At 55.5% G+C, this 27,918-nt stretch overlaps 1 protein-coding gene across 2 annotated transcripts in view; it reads right to left on the bottom strand.

The window, feature by feature from the left end:
- ZNF185 (zinc finger protein 185 with LIM domain) overlaps nt 1–13,071 on the bottom strand; it is a 59,124-nt gene extending 46,053 nt beyond the window's left edge. For both annotated transcript variants that reach the window (XM_032620475.1, XM_032620477.1), the window contains exons 1-3: nt 13,038–13,071; nt 342–420; nt 32–155 (exon numbers count right to left, since the gene is read on the bottom strand). In XM_032620475.1, the coding sequence (XP_032476366.1) occupies nt 32–155; nt 342–375 (158 nt within the window). In that variant the 5' untranslated portion in view covers nt 376–420; nt 13,038–13,071. The remainder of the gene's footprint in view (nt 1–31; nt 156–341; nt 421–13,037) is intronic.
- Between the last annotated feature and the right edge of the window lie 14,847 nt (nt 13,072–27,918).

Raw genomic sequence — 27,918 nt, 5'->3', positions numbered from 1 at the left:
GCTGCCGGCCCTCCTGGCCTCCTGGACTTACAGGGTGTGGCTCTCCGATTCATCCTGCTTGGTGATCCAGCTCTTGTCCCCCTTCAGCGTGGTCCGAACCTTCATCTGCTTGAGGACATTATTGCGTTCCTCCTCGCCTGGTGGGAGAGGCTTCCCTGGTGGCGGCAAGGCCAGGCAGCATCAGAAGTGCGGCCCAGCCCCAGGACCCCGAGGCCTCCTTTCCAGCCCTCCCAATACGTGCTGTCACTCGGCTGCCCGGGCAGTGCTGTGGCCTTGCAGGGCAGGCCTGGAAGGAGGCAGCCACGTACCAAGCCCAGGACGATAGGGCACCCAGGCCTCACCTCTGCTGCCTCCTCCGAGAGCTGAGATACTCATGGTGTTTGCTCTGAACGTCCCTTCTCGGTGGATTCGACAGGGCTCCTGGGGGCAAAGGCAAGCACATGGCTTGTCACTTCATGCATTTATACTGGCTCGTGGGTCACCGTATGGTCCTTGGCAAATTGAGACCATGCAGGCTGTCCTTTGGGTGGAGTCTGGGCAGAGGCCGCCGCTGGGCCGCACGCTGGGAAGCATGGCACGGCCTGCCAGGGGCTCTCTGTTGGAGAGATGGCTGAGACAGGCAGACCACCAACTCTCTTAGAGACCTCTGATGGCCAGACTCCCGCCCAGCGAGTGTAGGGGAGGGGCGGAAGCAGTGGCCGACACTGGTGGACCCAGGAGGAGGGATGGGGGAAGGAAGGGTACAGGCTGGGGGACGGTCGCTTTGGGGGACCGTCTCTCTCGCTCCTTAGTCGTCATCTGACAGACCTTGAACGGGTCATCTAACCTCTCCAGCCTGACCCAGTGTCTACCCTTCAGGACTGCTGTGAGGACAGAAGGCACCAATGTTCTTGCAACTGCCCAACACTCCCCAGGACAGCAAAGATCGCCGTGACTCTCAACCTATCCTTGTTGGGAGAGACCCTCGCGGGTCCTTAATCAGCACAAGCACAGCCTGGAGGTGTCAGCCCCGTGTGGTTCGGGGGTTGGGTCCATCTCCGGTGGGGAAAGCCTGGGGCCCCACTGCCAACTCCTAGTGACCCTCGGGCACGAGGTCATGTTGGGGAAGCAGGGAACGTCCTGTGCTCTGCTTTCTCTTCCTCTGTCTTTTCGCCCTGCCCTCCCCCATTGTCTCCTCTCTGCCCTTGAGCCAGGCGCTGCCCTTCTGTGGCCCGTGAAGGGGGGGCCGTCATGGTCCCCGACACCTTCCAGCTCCAGGAGGCGCTGGGGTGAGGAAGTCGGCTCTCCAGGATGGGACTGGCCCAGCACGGGTTTAGTCAAAGCAGTGACCCGCCACAGCCGGCCCCTTGGGCCTCAGGAGAGGGGCTGGAGGCTCAAGCGAGTGGGCGTGACAGGAAGCAGGGGCCCTGGCTCTGCCCACACAGTCCTAAGGCACAGCGACCTCCCTCTTAGGGGCCTGCCACCCTCTGGGCCCCTCCAGGGCCAGGCCCTGAGCAGCCGGGCCATGCTGCCAGCTGGCAGAGTCCCGGGAATGTTTTCACGGAGGTCACGGGCATACTAAAACGGGCAGGGCAGGGGGCCAAGAGGAAACCAAATTTGCCCCGTCAGCAAGAGCTGGATTTCCCATAAACTGCACCGAAAGAGCAGCCCAGCAGGCCCGAGCCCTCTGAGTGCCAGGAACGGCACCTCATCACTGCGAACGGGAGCCCCGCGTGCCTAGCCCTGCACCAAGGATGCCACGTCAGAGTTCTATTGAGCAGAGCTCACTCCATAGGTGACCGTTGGACCACACTGCCCAGTTGCCCCATCCCGGCAGCCCCTGGAATGGCCCCACTGGGCCGCCTGAGATCTCGGCCCCTCCGTCTCCTGGGGCTGCTGACTGACCGCGTGGCCTTGGGGGAGTCCCTCACGTCCTCTGGGCCTTAGCTCATCAGTTTCCCCTCAACAAGCCCGTTGGCCACGTTGCCTAGAAATTTTCTGTCAAATCAGAAGCAAATAAGCCACTTACTTCCAAAATCAGGGCAGATGCATGAACATGCAGAATGACAGAGGCAGAGGGGCCTCTGGGGACTCCCAAGCCAAAGGGGCAGGGACGCACACGAGAGCCCACAGCAAGGGCTGGCTTTACAGCTTCTTGTCCCACCTCGCCAGACAAAGACCAGGACCGACGCCTCATCTCAGAAGTCAAATGTCTTTTTTCACGGAACAAGAAATCTGAGTCAGGAAGTAGAGTCTTCTCATGGGACTGAAGAAGAACGCAGCGCTTTAGGACAAGGAGACTTTAAGGTGATGAGTCCCAGCCAGATGGATGCACACATGACATTTGAACCTATGTCCCGGCTGGACAGCTGGCTTCTCCCTCCACTTCACTGCCTGCCTTCCCTCCCCACAACAGCGCTGGTTCAGGCTGCAGTGACTTCTGCCTTCCTCCTTGGTCCGCTGGTTTCCATCTGTGCCTCCTTCTGGCAGCACTCATCGGCCCCTGATCCCTCCTGCTGGTCCCCCACTGTCTCCAAGACTGGGGGCAAACTCCCCAGTCCCCTGACCCAGCCACTTTTCACACCTCAATGTCAACAGTGCGCTCCAAGCGGACCACGTGCCTCAGCATCCCTGGAACGTGGCCCTGCCAAGTCAATCCCCGCGCCTTTGCTTATGCCGCTGGGCTGGAGGCTGGCGGGGGGGCCGTGCTCCTAACTTATCCAATAGCGCCACCACTCCTTTGAGCCAGGTCTCCTCTCAGACCCACCATCCACTCCCCCTCCTCTGACCCTTCTCAGAAAGCAGGGCAAAGTAGCCGCCCAATCCGTGGGCAATCAGAAAACCCTCACTGCAGACAAGAGCAGCTTTGGAGGATTGAGGGGGGGGTGGACCACTCAGGAGGGCATTTCCTGGGCGGCTCTCAAACACTGCTGGCGGGCAGGTCAGTCAGGGCATCTTTTTGGAGGACAGGTCTCCGCGTGTGTCAAAAGCTTTGGAGAGGGCAAGCCCATTGATCCAACAGTTGCCCTCACAGTAACCTCTCCTAAGGACTCAAGGGCATAAGTACAACACAGTATACAGGAGGGTGTCATGCCAGTGTAGGATATGATGGTGAAAATTTGGCAATAATCTAAATTCCCAATAGTTGTATTTAAACATATTATGATCTACTGTTCAAGCAGATAATACACACGCCCATTACAAATGATATTCATATATGCGATATTCAACAAGCCTTCAGGTATATTGGTTTCCATATATCATTAACTGCAAGGCAGCTTTTCAAACCAGATGTGTAGGGTGCTTCCATTTCCTTAAAAATACATTTACATAAAAATGCCCAGGAAGAGAAACAAATGAAAGGACATATACAAAAAGAGTTTGCAGAAGCACCCTTGGGAGCAGGCTCAAAAACACAAGAGACACAGTAGCAGAGAATGAACGCATTTTGCACGTGCAGGCTCTCTGCTCCCTCCCTCACTCGGGGAGAACTGACCAGGCATCGAGGATCCACACCACCCCCCTCCAGCCTGGCTGACTGGAGCCTTGGTCCTGCCCATCCATGGGGCCTTGGGATGTGGGGTGCCAGCATCTAGTCCAGGCATCAGGGCAACCCGCCAGCAGTAAGTATACCATCGTCCTGCTTCACTGTGAGCAAACTGGGATCGGGGAGGTTGGGCAACTGGCCCCAGGCCACGCTTCCAACACTTTCAGAGGGTGGTGGGCCCAGCTAGAATCTGGGCCCCAGCCGTGGCCGCACAGTAGCCCTGCTGACCCCACACACGACATCACGGAGCAAAATCCTGGGGTCCAGGCAGCTCACCACCAGTATGATTCCTGCAAAGCAAGGCACATGGCCCCAGCAGCTGGCTCACACCTGCTGCAGGGAGGAGACTCTTGGACTCAGGCCAGCCACGCACACGGTGCCTGCCTGGACTCTCAGCCTCACTACCAACTCCGAGCTCCTGACTCCAGCATCCTCTCTGAGCTGGGCAGCCCTCGCCCTGCAGCCCCGGACTCTACCCTCTCCACATCCAACATGCCAAGCTCTCTTATGCCCAGGGCTTGCACCTGAGACGCAGGATGCAAAATTCAAGAAGACACGGGAAGAGAGAAACTGTTCTGCACCTCCCCACTCACCCCACACAGAAGGTGGAGAAAGAGGCGAGATGGACGCTACATCACTGGAACGTTCCATCTCCAGCTGCCTTCAAAAGTGGGGCAGGAGGGCTTCCCTGGTGGCACAGTGGTTGAGGGTCCGCCTGCCGATGCAGGGGACGCGGGTTCGTGCCCCGGTCCGGGAAGATCCCACGTGCCGCGGAGCGGCTGGGCCCGTGAGCCGTGGCCGTTGAGCCTGCGCGTCCGGAGCCTGTGCTCCGCGACGGGAGAGGCCACAGCAGTGAGAGGCCCGCGTACCGCAAAAAAAAATAATAAATAAAGTGGGGCAGGAGGCCTCCCAGCTGCCCAGGCCTTCCAGTCTTCCTCTTCGTCTGGGCACTTGGGCTTCTCCCAAACCGTCCTAGGCCCTCCTGGTGCACGAGGCCTGCCATTAGGAAGGGCCCCCCAGCCTGAGAGCAAACCCCACCCAACAGGCTCACGGCTCTGTTCCTCGTCCCTAAGAGGCCTCACACGGCTGCAATGACTGCTAGCAGGCCTGGGGTCTCCTTTTTGGGTGGTGACAATGTTCTGGAATTACAGAGCGGTGAGGGACGCATCCCTTTGTGGACAGACTAACAACCACTGAACTGTACACCAACGGAATGTGAACCTACTTGCCGGGTCTCCTCTTGGCAGGACGCCTCCAAGCCAGAGCATGTGCCACTCGCTGGAATTTGGTGCCAGTTCTGTCCCATGCCATGGCTTGGTGTCTGGATGCTGGTGGGTGTCCTAACCTCCCAAATGGCCCACGTGAGCACCGGTCTAGTCAGGGCAGCCACTCTGTGTGCCGTTTCAGGACGATGGCCCCACTTCTACCTTGAGAGGGAGAAGTCTTCTGACTCTTTAGGAATTCTCACATCGCCTTGCCCAAGGGCCTGGCCCGGGCCACCAAAGGAACGGGTGGCTTACGTGCCACCTTCTACCGCAGCTATCCCTCACGGCACAGCCCTGGATCCTCACTAGATGTAGCCTCACTAGGCAGGACCCCTTCCAGTGCTAACTTCCAGGGAAAGGGCTTCCAGCCCTGATTGGATAGACAGAAGCAAGGAGTCAATGAGGGGCGTGCACGGAGCCTGTGGTCCCGGCCACAGCGAGCCTGGTGGCATCAGAGGCCAACAGAGCTGATGCAGGCAGACTAGCATGAGGGAGGGACCCGGGAGAGCTGGCAGACAGTGACACAACTGCTTGGCTGATGTGTGAGGAGACAGAGATGGAGAGAGAGACAGCGAGGAGGGGTCACCCCGTCACCGCACAAGGACGTGCTGTGCCTCCAAAATGAGAAAACTAACTCAGAGAAAGTGTTCTAGAATCGCCGGCCTGCCTGACACCCCATGTCGTGCACATCCACTTTCCCAAGCAGGCCTCTGTGCGTCTCCCCTTGCTGCTACCAACTTGACAAATGGCCCCGAGCTTCAGCCCAGGAGGCATCTCCCAGGGGCGCCCTCAAGTCCCCCTGGGGCTGCTCTCCCCACACCTTTCCCGGCTCCCCCTGGCACAGCTGGGACGGGCTGGCTTCTTCCGGACAACAGGACTGCTCTTGCCCCACCCTGGATGGCAGTGAGATGAGTGGGGCCAGCGCTGGATGCCAGGCAGGGACCTCCTAGGTAAACTGCGATGGAAGAGGAACAAAACACCTTTAGCCGTGCTTTCCAGGAGCACAGGACACCGTTTCACACACAGGAGCTGCAGCCAGAGGGCGCGGCTGTTGGGGCTTGTCTGCAGGTGTGTATGCTGGGCGCTGGCCACTGTGAACAGGCAGGCGTGGGTGCGCCACTGGCAGAAGAGCGAGGGGCACGGCTTCTTCCCCAGAGGTGAGCTGTGACACTCTGCACCCAGGGAGCTGACAGGAAGCCCTGCTGTGTTTCCTCACACGTATCGACCTTCTGCGGGACCCCATCTCTGGCTGGCAGGGATCAGACGCAATTCTGTCTCTTGGCACCAGAGCCCACGGCTCAGCTCCGGGCAGACTCGTTAGGTGTGGTCACAGTGTGACCCATGCAGCCAAGCCCAGTGACCAAATACAGATGTGACGAGGACATCTGGAAGATGTCATTGAGGCTTTGGGCCCCCCGGGGGGCTGCTTGCTGGGCCAACTTTAGGCCATGTTTCAGTAAGGCTCTGTCTGCGAGCATTTTTATGCGGCTCTGGGGCAGGGACTGCTAACAGCCGCAGGGCCCCGAATATGGCCTCCCCCATCACTTCAGCAGAGACACAGCACTCCTATCTGGGGCGGGAGGGAAGAGGTAAAGTGGTGAAAAGTCCCTTGTTTCCCAGCAGCTTGTTCCTGAGACGGGCGGACCCAGCCAGTTCTGATGCCTTCAGCTGGGTGCTGTCGGGGGGTCTCAGAGAAGACAGCTGGCCTGGGAGGAAGGAGACTCCTTCCTTCCACGGGGCCTTGGCTCCAGATGAGGGTGTCATGACTAAACCATGAAGAAACAAAACCTGCCAGGGGGACCTCAGCTGTCACGTCTGTCCCCTCTGGCCCTCTATGACAAACAGCCTGGCCAGAGTCCCTCCACGCCGCCCTCCCGGCCCAATTCAGCCTGGGGGCTGCCACCGGCAGCGAGAAGGGGGTGGGAGGGAGGGAGGGAGGACACCTACGCATGACCTCCCAGGCCGTGCCCCTCCTCACCTGTCCAACAGCTCTACCCACCGGAAGACTTGCCCCGCCGATGGTGGCTACCTCCCATAAGAGACACCTGGGCCCTCTTTCGGTGTGTTTCAAGCAAATGCCTTGAAGCTTCAACATAAGGGTCCTCCCTAGTGTGTAAGTGCCCGTGAGAGGCCCCTCTCAAGGTCCTTCAGGGTAATGAGGTGTCCCAGAATTGGGGCAGTCTGCATTACCAGGGGACGGGTGACACCAAGGTAGTCAAAGCCCACCTGCTGGAGAGCCCTGCCTCTACCCAACGGGCAGCAGATGCCTTCACCCACCCTGTCCGTCCTTAGAGAGCTTCCCTCCACGGTTGGCCTGGCAGCCCCTTGAGCCCGAAGGGGGCAGCAGAAACAAAAGCTGACGAGGCAGTGGGGACACTGCCTGCTCAGAGATGAGCTGGCCAGGCCCATCGTCCGTCCCTTCACAGGAGGGGCACACATGCTGTTTCTTCCAACTCAGGTGCAAAGGAAAGAGCAAGAGACACGGAGTCCAAGTCCTGTTCTGTCAGAAAAGGTCACCGGACATGTCACTTACCCCCTCCGGCTGAAGATAAAGCCCCAGTTTCAAAGCGCTCGCTGACCCCTGCACCTGGCTGTGGGGGTAAGGCACAGGCTTCAGAGCGGCTCATCACCAGAGCCACAGCCTCCTGTCCCTCCTCTGCAACATCCCCGGAGGTCAAGGGTCTAACACCGTAGGGAGGGCCCAGGTTGCGCTGAGCTAAGAAAGGCCTGGACCCAGATGAACGACGCTGAGGCCCCAGGCAGGACGTATGAGGGGGCTGGGGACCCCTGTTTGGGTGTCCTCGTCCAGTCCTTTCTCAAGGCACACACTTGGCTGAGTGTCAAAGTTTGGACCCAGGCTGACTTAAGCCAGCACTGGGTCAGCTGACCTGATTCCCCAGGCCAAAAGGGCTGGAACGATCAAACGTCCCATTTTATGAGGCGGTCTCCTGAGACCAAGTCTCATGAATGAGGACATCCTGATTCCCAGTCTCAGCAGCTGGCGAGAGGACAGCCAGCAGATGGGCTGCTTTCCTCCAGGGGTTCCTGGGATCCGGAGATTCTCAGCAGCAGTCCAGGGGGACGGGGCCCTTCAGAGGCCTTCCAGATCGATGGCTGAGCAGCTGGGTTACGTCCAAGCCCCTCAGTTGGCTGCACAGCACACAGCTCCCAGGAGCCCTGGCTGGCCTCTCCGGCCTGTGCGAGCGACAGAGTGGAGCATCTTGCCGGCCCGTGATGCTCCAGTCCCAGGCCTCCTGCCTGGAAGCCAAGGGGTGGCAGGAAGGAGGCGCACCACATGGAAAAAAGAGCTGGAGGAGACTTGGGTTCCAGAGAGGGAAAATGTAATATGGAAAAAAAATGCATTGACTGGGGGGGAGTATTTGTAAATGTGCTTTACAGGTAAATGACTTCTGCATGAAAGTCTGGAATTTCACCTCCCCTCATCCCACCCCCAACACCCCAGAATCTAGACTTCTCGGCGTCAGCACCAGAGGGGCCCTGGGAGGCAGACATCTGAGGCTGGTCAGCTCCCTCCGGGCGGTGGGGAGCTTGAACCCCAAGAGGACAAAAGGAGCCACAGCCGCCCAGGCACACGCCACTCCTGTGCCCATTTGCTAGCTCTCAGCCAGCCAGATACAAGCGACTGCTTCGGGCAACTGGGCCATTTCAGAGGTGGCTTGGCCTCAAGGGCCAGCAAGGTTCCAGCAGGACCCTCTGAGATGTCTCTGTGGAGGCCAGGGGGCTGGGCGGGGCCAACATGCTGGGGACAGCAGGGCCCATGCACGGGCCTCACCCCACACAGGACCCTTTGCCGGAGCCACGTACAGGAGCTATTCCCAGGGCCGCGACCTCCCCTGCTGTGCCAGGAGAAGGGGCCCAGACAAAGCCCAGGAGCCGTCTTGTGGGGCCTGGGCCAGCTCTGTCCCTTCCACCACACACCCCAGTTGTCTCTGCAGCCCGGAACCAAGGTGGTCTTAAGCTCATGCCAGTGGGGCAGAGATGCTGTCCACATCAGCACACAGACAGTCAAGGGGGTTGAAAGGGACCCAGGGGTCACTGGAGCCCACTTCCACCCCACACAACTCTTCCCACCCCAGGAATACCCCCGCACCCTCTCTACTGCCACCCATTCAGCCTTTGCCAGAGCAGGCCCGGTGACAGGGAAGTCCCTTCCATTTTCCCCTGACTGACACTGGCCAAGGCTGATGCCTTCTGTCCTAGTCACAGGTGATCACGAGTGGCGCTGCCCTCTCCCTTCCCAGTCCCCTCCTTCCTCACCTTCCTGTCCAGCCCAGACCCAGAGTTCCCTGAGCTCCACCCCGACCTCTTATCGCTGTCCGCACTTCTGGGTGAGAATACGGAGACCCGGAGAGGAGAAAGTGTTTTCCCAAGGCCACATATTCATTTATCCCATATGCCTTTAGAGAAAGTAGAAGGCAGGCTGGGTGCTGGGCAGACAGGCAGACAGGAGCCTAGAGCGGCACCGCGTTTCCCAGGAAGGTGCCCTTGGCTCGGGCCGTCTGAAGGAATGAAAGAATGAGTAGGAGCTCACTGGGCAGAAGTGATAAGGCAAGTCCTGGTTTTTTGTTTTGTTTTGCTTTTTTCAGTCTTAAAGCGGGCGCTGCCTGAGGTAAGCATTTACACCAGGGATACCCGTTCTGCTGCTGGGAATCCTCGGGCCTGCTCTCTGCGCCATCAAGCTCCGTGGGAAACTGACCTAGTCATCAGAAAGTGGCGAGCTGAGCCAGTGATCACGGGGACCAGATCAAGGCTGCTGGACCGAGCACCCGAGCTGTGCCCGCAGACGTGGCCAGGGCCAGGGGCTGCCAGAGACAACCAGCAGCAGCGTGGGGCCTGTGCACCAGTGGCCCTGGAGGCCAGGCCTCCTCTTGGACCCAGGGTGTGCCACACAGCCCCACAGCCACCTCGGCTGCCACCACCAGCAGCCCCAGTTCCCGGCTCCCTCTTGAAATGGGAAGTGAGCACCCTCCCCACAGGAAAAGCCTAGGCAGTGTTTCTGAAAGTGGCCTCTGGGTCCCTCTGGCATCCAGGTCACCGGGGACGTGTGCTTACCTTGCAAATTCCTGCTCTCCCCACCCGCATTAGACTTTGAGAATGACACCCACAGGGCCTCTCGTCCTTTCATTTTCCAGTCCCTTCTCCACCCAGCCCTGCCCCTCCTGCTTCCCTACCCCTGTCCTCCTCAGCCCTCAGTCCGCCCTGGGCCCCAGCGCCAAATACGGACGTGCGTATCTGTGAGATAAGGCAGCCTGGCTCTGTTCCTAATCCTCAAATGAGTATTGAGTTCCTCCCTGTGCCTCAGTTTCCCTTTGGAAAAATGAACTGACACCAGCCTTGCCCACCTCCTGACCCTGCCATGACCACTGGAAGGTGACAGTCACACAAGTACTCCCACGTCAACTTCCCCCTTCCTGAAGAAAACGATCAGAAATGTTCACACTGGGGGATGCAGATAAGGGAGTTCTTGGTACCATTTTTACCACTTTTCTGTGAGCTTTTGATTAATCCAAGATAAAAGTTAAAAAGAAAAACACTGAAAATTGTCAAAGAAAGCAAATCAGATGTTAGTAGGCATCCAGAAATGACCCAAGAATTAAGTGCTCTGTAGCAAATCACTGAACCGTGGGTAGACACGGTATGCATCGTCGGCATAGACTAGCAGGGATTTTAAAACAGTTTCTCCTCAGGTGGGGAGGCCACAACCCTCCCAATCCGGCCTCAACCCCACTCCTGGCGACCACGGCTCCTGCAGGAGGACAGCTCTGACAGCATACGGGTGACAACCCGGGGCCTCCAGAGCTTTCGTGATGCACTCAGGTTTGCACAACTAGACAGTGGCCGAGCTGGTGTCTTAACGCAGTCTGACCTCTGAGCCGCATTCTCACCGCTAGGCTGTAAAGGCGCCTCTGTGTCCCATCACACACCCTACGACCAGCCATCTCCCGTCGCCACTTCACAACCCTCACTTTCAGGCGCATGGGTCCCTGCGTGGCTGCTCTTGTCCTGGCATCAGCCAGCTCTCTGCGGGCGCAGCAGGAATGAACGCAGAATCCCTGATGGATCCCAACCTTAGGGGCCCAAAGACCCGGGGCGCTATGTGGGTTGCTGCTCACGGTCCTGTCCAATGCCAGGGGGGCCTGGCTTTCAGCAAGCAGAAAGCAAGCTGGTGTTACACATGAGCTGGCACCTTATGAGCTGTGGCTTGAAGCAAGATCCAGACCAAAGGGATCAGTCAGCCGTGGAGGCGGAGTGGGGATGGGAGACGGCAGGCTTCCAGCTTCCAGAGTGCACTGGGCCAGATCTGAAACTTTTTTGGGCATGCAGCTGAGGGCAGTTTGGGGACCGGGTGCCAATGTCTATGTAGCCAGGTCCCAGGCCCGCTGCTGGGGGCCCAGAGTCTCTGTCCTGCTTGGTCTTAGAAGGCCACAGGGGCGCTAAGCAGAAACGCAAGGCAGGCTGAAGGAGGCTGAGGTGAAGCACTGGCTGCTCCTGGGGTCACTGCACTCCGTCTGGAATCTGGACTCGAGTTGACGAGGAAAGGAGGTTGGACAATTTCTTTACTGAGCGGCCTGTCTCCTTGGGGCAAGGCTTGCACCTGATTTCTCTCCAGCGCCCCGCTGCCTAGCTCCGGGTGGAACACAGAGGGCTTAGGAAGTTTTTTCTGATCCTCCCCTACCCCAGACTCCCACAGCCCCTCGTGCTTATGCCTCCTCTGTCGCTGACTTGTGCGTGTCCAGAGGGTGGAGATGAACAGATCCAGAGCACCTACTGTGTGCCTGGCCCTGTGCTGGGTGCCTCTCATCAGATCCCCACACTTGAGTACGGAGCCCCCAGCCCGGCCCCGGCTTCTCAAGGCCAGGCCAGGAAGGCACACGGGCTGGGGCTGGGAATTGATGGAAAGTGGGGGTAGGGCAGGTGAGGTGGATCTTCTCCTTCTCATCCTGGGGTGGCCCAGGGGTGATGAGGTGAACAGGCCAAGTACCAAGGCCTACTTGCAAGCTGGCTCCTGGTCTGTGCATCCATCTCCCGGCCACTTGCTTCTAAGTGGTGAGCAGGGCCTCTGAGCTGCCCCTGGTTTTATGGATGAGGTAGTGGAGGCCCTGGGAAGGTAGGACACTCCTCCCCCGCCCCCTGCCGCCTTCCACCACAGCTCTAAGTGACCTGGTGAGGAGGGAGTGGGAACCCAGAGCCCCTCCCCACTGTCCAGGCCTATTGGCCCATGGGGCCCTGCCCCCTGTCCCCAGCCAGGTACCACGATCAGAAGTCCAAAAGGCCATGAGGCCCAGGCACGACTGGGTCCAGGTGCCAGAGGCCTGAACCACCGCTAGGTGGGTTGTGAGGGGCTCTCTCTCAGGGTTCGCTGAGTGGTCCTGAGATGCGGCCTTCCACGATGTCAAGACTAAGTGCAAATGGCTCAGTGCGAACACAATTCCTATTGCGCCTCAGATGTCCCAAACCCCAGGCACAACCACCACCGACCTCATCTGAGACCCCAGCAGCCCCGGGTGGGAAGCGACCTAGTGTCTTACCCCCTTGGACCGTGGAGCTGCTGCCTGGGTGCCCCCGGCTCAGAAGCAGCAGAGTGGACAGAGCAGCTGAGCTTTCAGTCTCTTTCCAAGGCAGAGGTATCACTCTGCCTTTCCAAAGAGGACAAGGCTCTTGGCTCCCCTGCCCCCATGAAACAATCCAGCCACAGAGCCTGCTCACTGCAGATCCCGTCGATAACACCCAGCGGCGCTTGATTCGGCGCCTTCTGTCTGAGAAGCTACCTTCCCAGTGGCCCTTCAGGGACTGCCCTGTGCCCAGCACATGCTCATCACAAGCAACCGGTGAGCCTCCTGCTCTGGGCTCCAGGGTGAGCTGGACTCTGGGTCTCAGTTTTCTCATCTATAAAATGGACACAGGGAGAACTAGCTGATGTGAGATAGCACCCTGGCTCCAGGCCATTTACTAACAATCAAACCCTCTCTTCCAGAAAGAGTGAGGACGCCGGGACCAGGCCAGCCTTAGGTGCCTCTCTCCTTAGTCTCTTTGCTCAAAGTGAAAACCAGAAAACTAAGTACCCTGCCTCAGCCGGCGGAAGCCCGGGAGGGATGCTTAGAGAGGGTGAAGGTTATGGATGGGGAAACTGAGGTCCTGAGTTGTCCCTGTCACCCGGCTCAACACTGGCCGGGTTCCCCCCGCTGACTCTGCCGGCCGCGCCAACGGCAACTCGACAGTCCTACCTGGCACAGGTGCCCAGCTCGCGGGGCGGGCGGAGGGTCGGGCGGGCGCGGGGCGCGGGCTCCCTCAGGTGGGCAGCGCCGGCCGGGCCGGGCAGCGGACGCGGGGTGCGAGGCGCGGCGTGCAGCGCGCAGGTCGGCGAGGAGGAGCGGACTGGGCTCCGCCCGCAGGAGAACAAACAGGTTTTCTCCTGCGCCCGAGCCTCGCCCCTCGCCCCTCCCCTCGGCCGGCCCCCTTCCTCTGCCCTCTCCCGGGGTAGGTAGATGCGCCTGGCACATTCCGCGCATTCTCCCGCCAGTGTCCTCGGCCCGCCCGCCCCTTCCCGGCCCCGCCCCGCGGGGCTACTGGAGAAATCAAGGCCCGGGTTCCCCGCACCGAGCCCAAAGCGAGCTCCGGAAGGCTCTGCCGCGGTGGAAAACTTCCAGGCAAATTCCTCCGGGCTCGCGGCCCCGGGCTGGGAGGCCTCCGCCACGTGAAGAGCCCGGGCTGCCCAGTTGCGCCCCTGCCCGCGCCCGACGCGATCTGGCCCCCGCTCGGGGCGATGACTTGCACAGATGCCGCGGGTTAATTCTGTCGAGAACTACTGTTCCTAGATCCATTTTACAGATGGAGATCCCAGACAGGGGCGGGGAGGGGGGGCGCTGGGGGCTGTCGGCTGAGATCATGCAGGAAGTCCCGGAGGCCGGGAAGGAGAAAAAAGTGGAAAAGCCTGCTCCCCGGCCGCGCCTGAGAAGTTCTCACCCTGGAAAACCATCCTGGGGGGACTTGGGGTTCCCAAGACACTGCAGTGAACACCCTGTCAGCCAGCCAGGCCACCCCCACAAGCTGGGTGGGGAGACACAGGCAGACCCCGAGGGCCAGTGCAGTTTGATAAGTGTCATTCAGTCCTGCTTTTGGAGTACTTGTGTCATTGTCATGCTTGCGGAGTACTTGTGATGGTTAAGGCACTGGACTGGGGGCCAGGATGGAGGGAGCGGCAGAAGAAGCCCCTAATCCTACCTGTGGGGCTTGTCCAAGAGACGAACAGAGTTGGCCTATGGGGATGACAGGATCAAAACGATGGACCAACAGGTTCTTCATCGATCCCTGGCAAATCGACGTCCTAGAGGGCCCTCCAATCCATCCACTTCCCTCCATGCCCACTGCCATCACCCTGGTCCAGGCCTGGGCTCCAGGATCAGCTTCCTCGGTGGTTTCCCTGCCTCCGGTCTTGCCTTGTCCCCGTCCAGTCTCCACACAGAAGTCACTTTAAGACTTTACACGTGGCTCCACTGCCTGCAGCTCTTTGATGGCTTCCCACTGCTCTCGAGATGAAAGGAAACTCTTTAAGGGGCTCAAGGATTCGGCTGCGCCGACCTCTCTCTCTGCAGACCCAGCCACTCTCTCCCTCGGTTCAATACATTCCAGCCACACTCACCTCCTTCCGCCTTCTGAATACATCCTGTCTCCTTGAGGCTTTTGCTCCTGGCACCACTCAGACTCCCTAGAATGTCCTTTGTCCCCTTGTCTGGTTAGTGAACTCATAGTCATTCTTCAAAACTTTACTCAAGTGTCTGTAAATCCTCTCCTGACTCTACAGGCCACCCGGGTTTCGGGGTGGGGGGGAAGATCACTTTCTTCTGTGTACTCCCCCAGTTCCCTCCGATTACATCAATCAAACATAGCAGCTGTCACCTTTTATTGTTCTAGATGATGAGCTTGGGGAGGGTAGGGCCCTGTCTGAGTCATCACTGGGACATGGAAACCAACATGGCAGGTTGGAGGGGATTGAGAGGCGATTGAAACTCAGGAAGCTGTCCTTGTTATTCTTGGGCTTTATCACGTAGGGAGGAGACTGCCCTGTGTCTGTGTGGATATGTGTGTGGGGTGTGAGGGTGGGGATCGTATATAAAGTATAACGTCACCTCAATTCATCTGTGTCTCTTGCCAGCAAACGTTTCTCTGCTTCCAGTCTGGTGGCCAGTGTCTAACGCCTTCCAGACCCCTGACCCCAGGCTGCTGGTGGCCATGGACTTGGCTTGGCATCCTCGCTCCGAAACATACTCACTATATGACCTAGCGTGTGTTTCCTCCCTCTCTGGGCCCCCTTACCCTTCCGGAGCCCCTAGCTTAAAGAGGTAGAATGGAGAGGAGAAGAGGTGAAAGAGTAAAGGGAAGGACGAGACAGAGGGTGGCCCTTCCCTCTAAGGCCACCAGTAGGAAATGGCAAGCTCACCCCCGAGCCCTGAGTCTGGGTTAGCCAGCTGGAGACTACAAGCAAGCGTGCTATTCAAAGCCACCAACGACCAGTGAGCGAGGGCTGCCCTGGGCTGGACTGCTCTGGGGTCTCAAGCTCTTCCCATATATCGGGTGATTCAGCCCCTGCCAGGTCAGATCTGCCATGACAGTGCCAGTCAGCCTTTCCTTAACTCTACCCTCCCTGCCAGGCTTCCAGGCCCTGCATCTGATCTTGCCTGCAAACGGGTTTGACTCGAATGGTAAGCGCCTTGCCCTGCCCTGCCCTGCCCTGCCCACCTGTTCACTGCCCCAACACAGCCCCCACCGCCCCTGCCAGGGCCACCCGAAGTCACGTCAGCCAGAGTCCGTCAGCCTCCTCTTTGACTCCTTGCCCTCGGGCACGTGGACCCAGACACAGCAAGTGCTCTCGTCCCAGCAGGCCCCTGCACGAGATGTCCCCTTGGTGATGACCTCCCCCCCATAACACTGGCTCCGTCATGAACTTCCCCTTCGCCCAGAGCTCGAGGGCCAAGACCCTTGTGGCTGCTGGCTGCCCCCAGACTGGGCTCTACCCCTGTCTGGCTTGAGCTTGGCCCTGTCCTTTTCTACTCTCAGCTCCTCTTGTGCCTCGACACCCATCTCTAGCTCCAAGGCTGGCCAGCCGCCCAGGCTCTGGCGGAGTCCTCCCGAAGGCCCCCAGCTCGAGCAGTCTCCCCACGACAGGCAGGCCCTCAGCAAGGCCCTGCTCTGAGGCTACAAGTGCTGCCTCTAAGTAGGGTGGGCTGGAGGGTAGGGTCAGGCTGGGCTGCCTGGAAGGTAGAGGCAGGAATGGGCAGGTGTTGACCCCCTATATGCTGAGGGGAGCCATGAGCCTTGAGCCGGCAATGGAGGCAGATTCTTCGGGAAGCAAGCAGATGACATGGGGACAGGTGACTGTCTGGAAAGAAGTGGCCACCAGCGCTCCTCAGCCCCAGGATGGCCCCATTCAGATCTCCAGGGCTGGGAACAGAATGTAGGCAAGCCAGTCTAGCCGAAGAGTTCCCAGGTTAGGGAGGAGGACCGTGGGTGGGGCCCTGAAGACTGTCAGGCCCCAAAGCCAACACAGGCAGAGTGTCCCCACATTGGAGGGGACTGGAGACCAACAGCTGACCCAAACCCTGCCATGGTGCAAAGGGGGAAACAGGTCCAGAGAGGGACGGCATGCAGCAGCGGCTACACAGCCAGTCTGAGGCAGAGCTGGGACTAAGACCAGGGCTCCAGTTGCTGCGGATGGATCCCTCACCCAGCTAGGGTTCTCAGGTTCACGTGTAGGGAGGGCCGGGCTTCTGTTTGCACCCTAATCCCCTCCTTCCTTCCCTTCTGCTAGGGCCCGCCCTGACACCTCATCCTCCTAAGCTCTTCAACCAGTCTCCACTTGCTGGGTGACTCCATTGGCTCCAAGCAGGGTGGGTCCCCTCGGGGCAGGGGTCCCCAGGCGTGGTTGTAAACCGCAGGGGCCCCTGCGGAGCCCCGAACCTGCAGGCCAGACCTCTGAGTCTGTAAGCAGCTCTCTGTGTTGCTGGGAGGTGGTCCGACCCTGCAGTGCACGGCCTGAGACACCGCCTGCCCGGTCTTGCCTTTGGGGCCCCAGCCCTACCCTCAACCTGCACCGCCCCTCCCTGGCAAACATACATACTCTCGCTCACCAAATGCCCCGTTTAGGACCTCCTGTCCCCCACTGCACTGCAAACCCCACTGCACCCAGAGACCAGTCAGACCCAGTCCTGGCTTGGAGTAGCTCCCAGTCTGGTAGGGAAGGCAGACCAGTTCAGCTCCAAGGGGCAGAATGCACACCCGAGGATTTCCTGCTCTGTGGACAGTGGCCCCACCAGGAGCGGGAAGGTTGTACAGGCAGGCCTCCCCAGCCACATGGACATCTCCCACCCCTGCAGCCTGGACTCCCCACTCCCTTTTGAATCTACTACTTTGGATAAGCCCAGGAGACGCTCGGCCGTCAGTCTTGGCCTGTGTGACCTGATGCCCCCAGAACGCAGACTGCCTTTTGTCTCTGGCTCTGAAGCAGCCCCAGGCCAGGCCTCTGGAGCACGAGTGCAGAGCCGAGCCAAGGCCTCGCTGGCGGATAATCCCCACATGCCCTGAAGAATGGCTTTTTGCTGCTTTAAGAATCATCCACAGATCGGAAAAAGAATGTTCTAATTGGAAAACCTCCCCGCCATGGTTTTCCGGAGTTTTAGCACAGTTGGCCGGCAAGGAGGCTCCTGGGATGAAGAGGAAGGGAAATCATGAGGAGGAGAAAGTGGGCTGGCTGCCCAGCGCCCCCTCGTCCCCTGAGCTCAGCAGCCTGGGGAATCTGGCGGCTGTCTGGTCCTGCTGGGAGGCCCTCCCCCGAGCCGGGCCCGAGCCCTGTCCCCCAGAGACCCCACCGTTGCCCCAGAAGCCGCCCAGGCCCCCAGGACCCTCTGGCAGGACCGGGCCAAGGAGAGGAAAGGTGTGGAAGCAACCACCTGCTCAAGAAACAGGAAGGTGCCCCAGACCCGACTGGGGCCCTGGGCTGGGAGACCTAGCCGAGGATGCAGGATGCACGGGGAAACTGGCTTCTGAACAGCCAGATCTGTCTGGAGAGGGAGGACTCTCTCGCTCAGGGGCCCTGCTAAGCCTGGGCTGGCTGAACCACTCGTGGGAGGAGCCGAGGCTACAGCCACCTGAAGGTCTGTCCAGCTCCAAGAGTTGCTGATTTGTTCCTTTGGGTCAAGCATTGACCTTGCACTTGGGCAATGCCCACCTGGGAAGGGGAAATGCAGTGGATCCTTGAAACTCCTTCACACGGGAGCGCCAGGTTACTGAGACTCACCTTAGTTTTTCCAGAAACCTCCCTGTGTGCGTAGACAGTATCCTGTACTTGGGGACTAGGAACTTGACCACGTGGCTCTAGGCTCCCTGGCATTGTGCCCTCTACCGTTCCCCTTTCTCCCCCCCCCCCCCCCACCGCTTGCCCCCTTTGTGACCTTGAAGACTGCAGCTCCCTCCCCAGCACACCTCTGTAGAGCTCCACTGGCCACACGTGGCTATTTAAATTTAAATGAATTACAACAGGATAAAATTGAACCTTCAGTTCTTCGGTTACAATAGCCACATCTAGCCCCATGGACATCGCCACTCTAGCTGCTTCGCTTCTCCTTAGAGGGAAGCGCTCAACTTCCTCCTTAACTGAAGCCGGGGTCCCTCCACTAAGCGAGGTGCCCCCGTAACCTGACCCAAAGGAGGCGTTTCCTTCTCCCACACCCCACTTACCTTGGGGTAGGCTAGTCCGTCCTTGGATGAAAACCTCTCCTCCTTCGAGGCTCAGGCCAACTGGCTAACGCACTCTCCAACATTCAGTCAAGTCTTCGCAGTGACGTCACTGCATGTGAGAAAGTGATTGCGAGAATGGGACAGGACAGTAGTGACGTGGAGTAGTGAGTGTGAGACTTCAGCATCCCTGCCTGTGGACCATCGATCCTCAACCCTCAGGCCTCCCAGTTCTTCGAACCTGACATCTCTGAAGACCCTGTCGAGTCCACTGCAGCTGCCTCTTGCCACAGGGGCAGCCTACATCTTGTTGCCACCTCTGGAGACTCTATGCGGGGCTCCCACTTTCTGACCCCTGTCTCCTCTCTTTCTACTGGGCTTGTTCAGCTACCTCCTGATGAAAGACACCACCAGCTACCTTTCCAGCTTGTGGGGACCTCCTGTCCGTTGGTCTGCTTTCTTCCCGCCCATTAGCCCTTACTTCCCTTCCTTTCTCTCCCTATCCAGCATAGAGTCAATGGCCCATCACTTCAACGCCTCTTTTGCTAACGTCTGAATTTCCCTTGCTTTGCTGTCCCTCTGTCACCTCCACCTGACACTGCATCAAATCTGGACAAATCTAACCATCTGCTTTCCTCCTGCCTGCCCCAAGGTGATGGAGGTGCTGGCAAAGTTCACACAATCATGCAGAATGGTGCCAATGTAAATTCCTGGATCCCACCCCTTCTCACCTCCGCAATGACTTTGTCTTTGTAATTATCCCTTTCTCTTCTGCATCATAAGAAGGTCCATTTTATTTGGAGCATTCCCTTCAAAGTGAAAAAAAAGAAGAGTCTCACTTGACCCCACTCCCACCTCCAGTCAGTGTCCCATTTCTCTGCTCCTCTACTGAGCAAAACTCCATGAAAGAGTTGTCTACACTCTCTGTCCCTGCTTCTTCTCATTCTCTCATAAACCCATTCCCATCAGGATTTCAACCCTACTTCTCCCTTAAAATCGTTCTTGTCAAGGTTACCAGTGATCTCCATGTTGCCAAACCTGGTGCTCACACCTCTGTCTTCGCTTAACCTCTAAACCACAGTTGATCACTCCTTTGTTCTGGAAAAACATGCTTCTCTTGGCTTCCCTGACACTCCACTTCCCCCAAGGTATTGAAGGTTAGGAGCACAAACTCTGGAACGGGACTGTCTGGGTGCAAATCCTGGCTGTGCCAATTAATAGCTGTGTGACCTTGGGCAAGTTACTTTCCCTCTCTAGGCTTCCATTTCTCACCTGTACAAAGGAGGTGAGAATACCAGCATCTACCTCCTGGGGTTGTTGTGAAGGTTATACTGGTAACAGATAAAAGTACTAACAATAGAGCTTGTTACATGGAGAGATGCTCAATGGAATCACCACATGGGCGTTGATGGGGTTCAAGACACACTACCCCCAAACATGGCACCTTGGCATGTTGAATATTTTAAGATGAAGGAGTTTGAAAAAATGGCAGAAGCAAGAAGGTCTCTCTGACCTTCCCCACACTCCTGCCCTTCTCCCTGGAAGCAGGTCATAAGCCCCTCATGTAAGAGGTGCCCTCCCCATGCCTGGAGAGAAGGAGTATCCTTATCTCTAAGACAGGGGTAATGCCAAGAAGAATCCACACGAACAGGCCTTGCTGAGCTCCCCCCAGTTTACTACACTTTGCTCAAACTCTTCGTCAAACCTAGCATCAAAACACTCAGGATTGACCGTTCCTCCAGGTCTTCATTTCCTTATGAAGGCTCCCAAGCTTATGTGAAATAGACGTGTGTGCTTTCCTCCTGTCAATCTTTCTCTGTCAGTCTAATTTTCAGACCTAGCCGGGGACCCTGAGAAAGTCGAGGAAACCTTTTTCCTTCCCTACAATGTCCAAGGGTTGACTCAAACTAAAGACATACAAATAGAGCTCTTGTGCCCTATTCCACACCCTCCAAACCTCTCTTCTCTAGGTCTTCCTCATCTCCATCAGTGGCACCTCCCAGATGTGCACGTCCAAAGGCCCAGGTGGCAAACTTGATTTTCTTTCCTTCCCTCATCTCCTACAGCCAATCAATCAGCAAGTCCTGATCACGGCTCCACCTTCAAAATATACCCAGAGCTTGACCGCTTTTGCCCGCTTCCACTGCCACCACCATCTTACTCCAAGCCACCACTCTCACTCACCTCCTCCCTGGTCTTCTGGCTTCCACTCTTGTCCTGCTGCATCTACTCTCCTCGAATCAGCCAGAGCAATCTCCCCCTGTGCTCTCAGTCTGAGCGATGCGGTGACTTAATTCACCCAGTTCTCCAAGCTGGGAATTGGGGTACCATCTGACACTCCTCTTTCCCTCTCTCCCTCCAGCCTCTTCTCCCAACTCTCAAGCTCCAAGGTCCCGTCACACTGGACTTCTTGCTGATCCCCACATAAGCCTTGTTCTCTGTCTCCAAACCTTAGTGTTGACTGAGGTCTCCCTGCCCTGGTTAACTCCTACTATGTGCAAACCTCTAGCACGAAGTCATCCCTAACCACCAAGACCTGGCACTCATTACCCTGCAGCGTCACTGTCTCCTGTCTCTCTCCTCCCTTCCACTTGGATGTAGGAAACATGTTTCATGCTCACCTGCTCACCCAAGCACCTGGTAGGGTTCCTGAGCGGGCACACAAGGAATATTTGCCAAATGAATGAAAGAAGGGATAAATGTTCATGTCAAATGTAGTGTATTATCAAATAATACACTGGCTTTTCAAATCAGTGAACTAAAAGTGTATCACTCAGCAGATGACGTTGGAACGACTGCCCATGTGGAAAAACAAGCTGGATTTCCTACCTCATACTCCACACCGAAATAAACTCCAGATGGCTCAGAAATTTCATGTAAAGAAAAATGAAACCATAAAAGTACTAGAAGGAATCCTGGGGTGGGGACGGCCTTTCTAAGTATGTCATGAAAACCAGAAACCATAAAAGAAAAGACAGAGAAATTAAAAACTTCTGTATGGCAAAACCCATCATAACTGTAGTTAGACAAATGACAAACAAAGAAGAGTTATTTGCACTGCATGTGACAGTGAAAGACTTAATTTTCCTAAAATAAAAAAGGGCTCCTTTCAAAGCGAGCAATAGGAAAATGGGCCAGCAAAGAAGGGAACAGACAATTCACAAAAGGAGGCTTGCAGGAGCCTCCATTAACCTCATGTGAAGGAAATACAAGTACAGACTCAGAGAAGTTAAAGTTAAATTAGATCTGCAAAACCCGGGGTTACCTGAGGTGTGGGGAAATGGTCACCCTCAGGCCCCAGGGGCCCTAGAGGTGGGAGGATTAATTGTTGTGACCTTTCTAGAAATACGTAACAAAAAGAACGTTGAAGACTCCCTTTGACCTAGCAATGCCAACGTTCAAAAATTCCTTCTGGGGGGCTTCCCTGGTGGCGCAGTGGTTGAGAGTCCGCCTGCCGATGCAGGGGACACGGGTTCGTGCCCCGGTCCGGGAAGATCCCACATGCCGCGGAGCGGCTGGGCCCGTGAGCCACAACTGCTGAGCCTGCGCATCTGGAGCCTGTGCTCCGCAGCAAGAGAGGCCGTGGCAGTGAGAGGCCCGCGCACCGCGATGAAGAGTGGCCCCCGCTCGCCGCAACTAGAGAAAGCCCTCGCACAGAAACAAAGATCCAACACAGCCAAAAATAAATAAATAAATTAATTAATTAAAAAAAAATTCCTTCTGGGACTTCCTTGGTGGTCCAGCGGTTAAGACTCCGCGCTTCCACTGCAGTGGGCACGGGTTCGATCCCTGGTCCGGGGACTAAGATCCCGCATCCCGCATGCCGTGCGGCGCGGCCAAAAAAACAAAACAAAACAAAACAAAATAAAACTGATTAATTGTGCTGTACACCTGAAACTAACGCGACATTGTAAATCAACTATACTTCAATAAAATTAAATTTAAAAAAATCGTTTTATTATCTGATATGTATATGAAATGACATATATGTATATTATATAAAATGTGATGCATCTAAACGTCTACCCACCAGCCAGTGCCATTACCTACACCTTCTGCCCTCTGTCCTAGTACTTGGGATGGCCTGTCCTGGCTTGGGCCCTTGATTCCATCTCCTGCCACCTAGTCGGGGACGGCCCGCTAACATTTTTTTCCTTTTCTCCTGGATCATCAATTATTTCTATTTGGCTGGATCATTCTGATCAGCATGCAAGCATGCTGTAATTCTTCCTGCCATCAAAAAGCTTTTCCTCGTTTGCATCTTCCCCTCCAGCTACTCTCCATTTATTTCCCTTGTCCGTTTCTCCGTAGCAATCCTGGAGACAACTATCTACACTCTCTGTCTCTGACTCCTCTATCTCGTGGCCAGCACTTCACAGAACTGGCTCTTGTCAAGGCCACCGGTGCTCTCCATCTTGCGAAATCCAATGGTCAGCTTTCAGTTCTCATTTTACTAGATATGTCAGCTGCGTTGGACACAGGAAACACTCCTTCTGGAAACACTTTTCACTTGACCCCTTCTCATTTTCCCCACCCTGTCCAACCTCTTCACTTCGGAGGGTCCCAGGACTCAGTCCTTGGAACTCTTCTCAATGATATTCATTTTTATGGTGTTTTCTATCCATCTCGTGTCTTTAAACACCATCTGAAGACTGGCAGCTCCCACATTTACATCTCCAACTCAGGCCTTTCCCCTTAATTTCAGATTCCTATATCCCAAGGCCTATTCTATGCATACTTATTAGGCACTGTACTTGGTGTCCCAGATGAAACTGTTATCGGCCCCTCCAAACCTGTTCCTTCCACAGTTGTCCCCACCGAAGTTGGGGATACAGAAATCTGGCCACTTCTCCCCATCTCTACTATCCGGTGGTTTTTCTGTTAAGAACAAGGCTGCTCTGGAATTCTTGTACACATCTGACCACACGGGAAAGAGATTCTTTAGATGAGTGCTTCTCATGCTTTGGGGGCTTCAGAATCCCCTGGAGGGCTTGTTAAAACCCAGAGTGCTGGACCTCACCCCCAGAGATGCCAATTTGGTTAGGAATGTATTTGCATTTCTAACAAGATCCCAGGCCACGTTGATGCTACTGGTGGGGAAATCACACTTGGAGATCCACAGCTCTAGGGCGTATTATGCCCAGGAGTGGAAACGCTGGGTCATAGAATACGTGCATATTCAACCGCACGACGGAACACTGATCTTCCTTTCGATCAGCAGTGCCCGAGAGTGCTCAGCGTTCCACATCCTCACCAATATTTTGTGTTGTCAGAGGTGCTACGGTTACCAATGTAAAGGATACGAAGTGTTAGCTCATTGTGGGTCTTGAGTTACTGGCATTTATCTTCAGGTGGCAACTACATGTTCTCTCTCTCAACCCCATGGAAAATGCCTATAAAACATATTGTTGAACAAGAGGGAAAAAGCAGTTTCCATGAGATACGTGACAGCATGTATAGCGTGATTTCATTTCTGTAACATTGTCTGAGGCATTGAGAAACACCTTGGAGAATATTAACACTTGATATCTCTAGGAGATGGATTTTGAGTTACCTTTACTTTCTTTTTTGTTTTTCTGCGATGTTTGATTTTTTAGAAAAATGTGCGTATCTCTTTTTTGTTTAAAAAAGTGATTTTCAAAAACTACATCATTAAATTTCTGGAAGGTTTCACATGAAAATGATCAGAGCGGCTGCGTCTAGGCAGTGGGTTGGTGTGGGCCGAGTGGGAAGGTACTTTGTCATTTCTTGAGGGCCACGAGAAGGGGCTGCTTCCTCCTCACAGTAGCCCCTCTGAGCTACTGGCCACTGCCGTGTCAACATACATGGCTCAGTCCCTTCACAGAGCACGTCACGTGGTGGTCGTGTGGTTTGCCTCTGTTTCCCCCACAGCCCGTGAGCTCTAGAAGGCGGAAACCGGCTCCCATTCATACCCCCCCCTCTTCGCGACAGGCCCGGGGTCTGGCACACACTCAGTGCTCAGTAAGTGTTGGGTCAACGGAGTGGAATCATCTCCAGTATAGAAAGAAAACGGAGATGCCATTTTGCAAATGCTCATTTTCAAAAGTCAAGGTAGAGTCACAGCTGGAGGTGTACCAGCATCACTGTCCAATCTGCAGTGGTCCAGCAGGCCCTCCCCAGGGAGTGGCTTGGAGGAAGTGACACTCTCTTGAACATATACTTCCCCTTTAATAGAACAGCCACACAGAACACAAAGTGTATGGGACTTCACAGTGCCCACCTCCCTCCCCTCCCCCACTGTGGGCGGCAGGCAGAACCAGCCTTCAGCTGTCCTTGCATGATTACTGAGTTTGGCCACTCTTAACACTTGTGTGAGGATAATATTTGGAGGAGCCCAGTAAATACTTGGTATGTTTATTAAAACAGGTTAAATTGTGCTTTTTCAAGTTACATCTTAAAAGTCATACATACTTGCTCTAAAATATCAAAATTGCATAGGATTGTATGACGTCACCCCAGAAGGTGCTCCTGGAGCTTCCGCCCCTGCCCTCTCCCCATGACGCAGGACAGAGGGAAATGACATTGGAAGGCAGGCTTTGGGTGGCCTGCACGTTTGTCTCGTACGGGAGACAAAACTGCAACAAGTCACTGAGTCCTGAGGCAAGAACTAGTGCCAGTTGGGAGCGGGCAGAGGGCTGTTGGGGGAAAAGTGAAAGAGATGGTCATGGGAAGAGTGGACTTCAGGGGAGCCTGGCCACGGCAGAGACCCATTTGCAAAGAAGTTCCAAGCTCCCTTTAGCCTCAGGCCTCAGGGAAGGAGGAGACAGAGATGGCAGGTGAAATCACGTCCTCCTGGGGTGGCAGAGAGCTCCTTCAGGTCATAGGTCTTGGCCCCTGGCTACACCACGGGGGACATGGGCCGCTCGGTCGATGTTTGCAAAAAGATGGAGAGAGGGAGAAAGGGAAGGAAGTGGGAAGTCTCCTGTCGATGAAACGCCACCAGCATCAAGGTTCTTTGCTGTTTATTCCCTACGTGTAAAAGTTGGACTCACAGCAGCTTTTCCAAGGCCCCCCTCACTATGAAATCAAGACTCCATGTAAAACTAAGTAACCGTGGAGTCACATTTGTCTGTCTTCAATTAGCTCATCTTGTGGCCACTTTGGTGCAGGTTTCTTGCAGCGGCAGGAACATTCCGATGTGGCTGGGATAGACTTTCATCTCCTCTTTCCCTGGCCCCCACTCCCAGCTTTGACAAGGGAGACCGCCACCAGCCCTGTCCTCCCTAGGTTCAGAGGAGTTGAACCGTTTGGCCCATCCACAAAGAGAGAGGCAGGTGTTTGGGGGCATTAGAACAAGAAATGGGCTGAGCCCAGAGGGGGTTTGGGTCGGGAACTGGAGAGACACAGAGAGGGTGCCTGCTTGCTTCAGTTGCTTGCACAAATCTTTTATTCGGGACTTAGAGAAGCCTCGTGAAATAACTGAGGAAGGGAGTGAGACTGAGGGGCCTGTGCAACAACCAGGTGGGGAAGACTGACACTCAGATATTACGGGGCTGGGGCTCGGAGGCACCGTCCAGGGTGGAGGCCAAGTGTGTGCGGGCAGAGGTAGCTTGTGATGGCCGCTGGGCAGTATGGGAGGGTTGAGTGTGTAGAATGATAAGGAAGGCCAGGGAGGAGCCCCGCCCAGCTAAACTGAAAGGGAGCCCCCATGAGGAAAGAGCCTTTGAAGCAGGGGTCAGAGATCAGGCGTGAGCAGTCACATTTGTCAAGACTCATCCGGTTGCCAGGAAGCCGGAGCAGAGGGGAACAGGACGCCTGCAGCTCTGACCTGCTTGCTCCCAGGGGCTATTCGCAAATGACTGATTTGTTCCCACTAAGACCCGGGCACTCTTCTAGCCCCACGCTGAAAATGAAGCGTGCGGCATTAAGTGTCCTCACATCCACCAACAGTGGCAGCCAGATACCTTCCACTGAGATGTTCAAAAGGTAGCAATACAGTGGAGATGCTCCCAAAGAACCCTTAAAAGAGCTCACAACACCTCCCCCCACGCATGAAAGTGCCAGCATCCCTTAATTTTCCCAAAGAGGGTAGAGTGGCAGGAGGGCCTCAGACAGCCAGGGTGGGCGGGAGGTGGGGAGGGGAGAGTTAAATCCAGTCTGAGATTGACATTTTAGTCTCCTCTGAACTTCAATAACCAAAAAGGAGAAACTTCTGAAACCTCACCTCTGAGGGCAATTCTGTGATTATCCCCATTTTACAGTTGAGGAGATGGAGGCCCAAGCTTACACAGCTAGTGCACGGTAGAGGTAGGATTTGAGCCTGGGCTGTCTCCACAGCCTGGACTCCTAACTTCTACATCTATCACCTCACCGGGTTCAAACAAATAAGCCTGGAGGACTGCGTGTGGAGTTTCAGGAAGTTGGAAAGGATACCAAGGATATGAAGGTAATTGAAGGACGTGCATTGAGTTCAAATGCATTTCGTTAGAAAGTTTAACTGTTGGTGTGCTACTTACTTCCCAAATTGAATTTCATTACTTACATTAATATGAATTGGCCCCGCAAGACCCAGTGTGCCACTTCACTCTGGTGCCAACACACTTGGTCATGATATAAGATCCTTTGACTGTGGCCACTTGGCTAATATTTTGTTGAGGGTTTGTGTGTGTGTGCGTGCGTGTGTGTGTGCATGTGTGTTTATGGTGAGTGGGATTGGTCTGTCATTTTTCTTTTCCATTCTGTTCCTATTAGGGAGGCTTCCTTCTTTCCCTAGTCTCTGGAAAGTATTGTTTTTGTCAGACTGGAATTTTTTCCTTGGATGGTTGATAGAATTCTCTACTGAAACCATCTTTGCCTGGAAGTTGTGTTTGGGCGGGGAGTGTATCAGTCAGGGTTCAACCAGAGAAACAGAGTCAGTAGGAGATATATGAAGATATGTATTGTCAGGAATTGAGGGTTGGCTAGGAAGCCTGAAATCTGTAGGGCAGGCTGTGAGGAAGGACAGGCTAGAACTCTCTGCTCTTAGAGCTTTTCAATGGATTGAATCAGGCCCACCCAGATTATCCAGGATAATCTCCCTTAAAGTCTATTGATTATAGGCTTTAATCACATCTATAAAATACCCTCACAGCAACACCTAGAAGAGTGATTGAGTGACTGGGGACTGTAGCCTAGTCAAGTTGGCACGTAAAATTGGCCATCACGGGGTTGGGGGACTTCTAATTGCTGATTCAATTTTTAAATGGTTATAAGACTATTTGGACTTTTCTAAGTTGCCTTTTTTTCTACGAATTGTATTCTATTTCAAACTTTCTGTTTTGGCTCATAATTTCCTCTTATTATCATTTAAAGTCCATAGCATTTAAAATCACAGTCTCTTTTCTATTCTTGGGCTTTCTGTCTTTTTTCTTGATTAAT

Source organism: Phocoena sinus, chromosome X (assembly GCF_008692025.1).
Source record: "Phocoena sinus isolate mPhoSin1 chromosome X, mPhoSin1.pri, whole genome shotgun sequence".
Classification (NCBI taxonomy): Eukaryota; Metazoa; Chordata; class Mammalia; order Artiodactyla; family Phocoenidae; genus Phocoena; species Phocoena sinus.
Note: the sequence above shows the minus strand (reverse complement) of the source record. Positions and strands in the feature narration are given on the sequence as shown.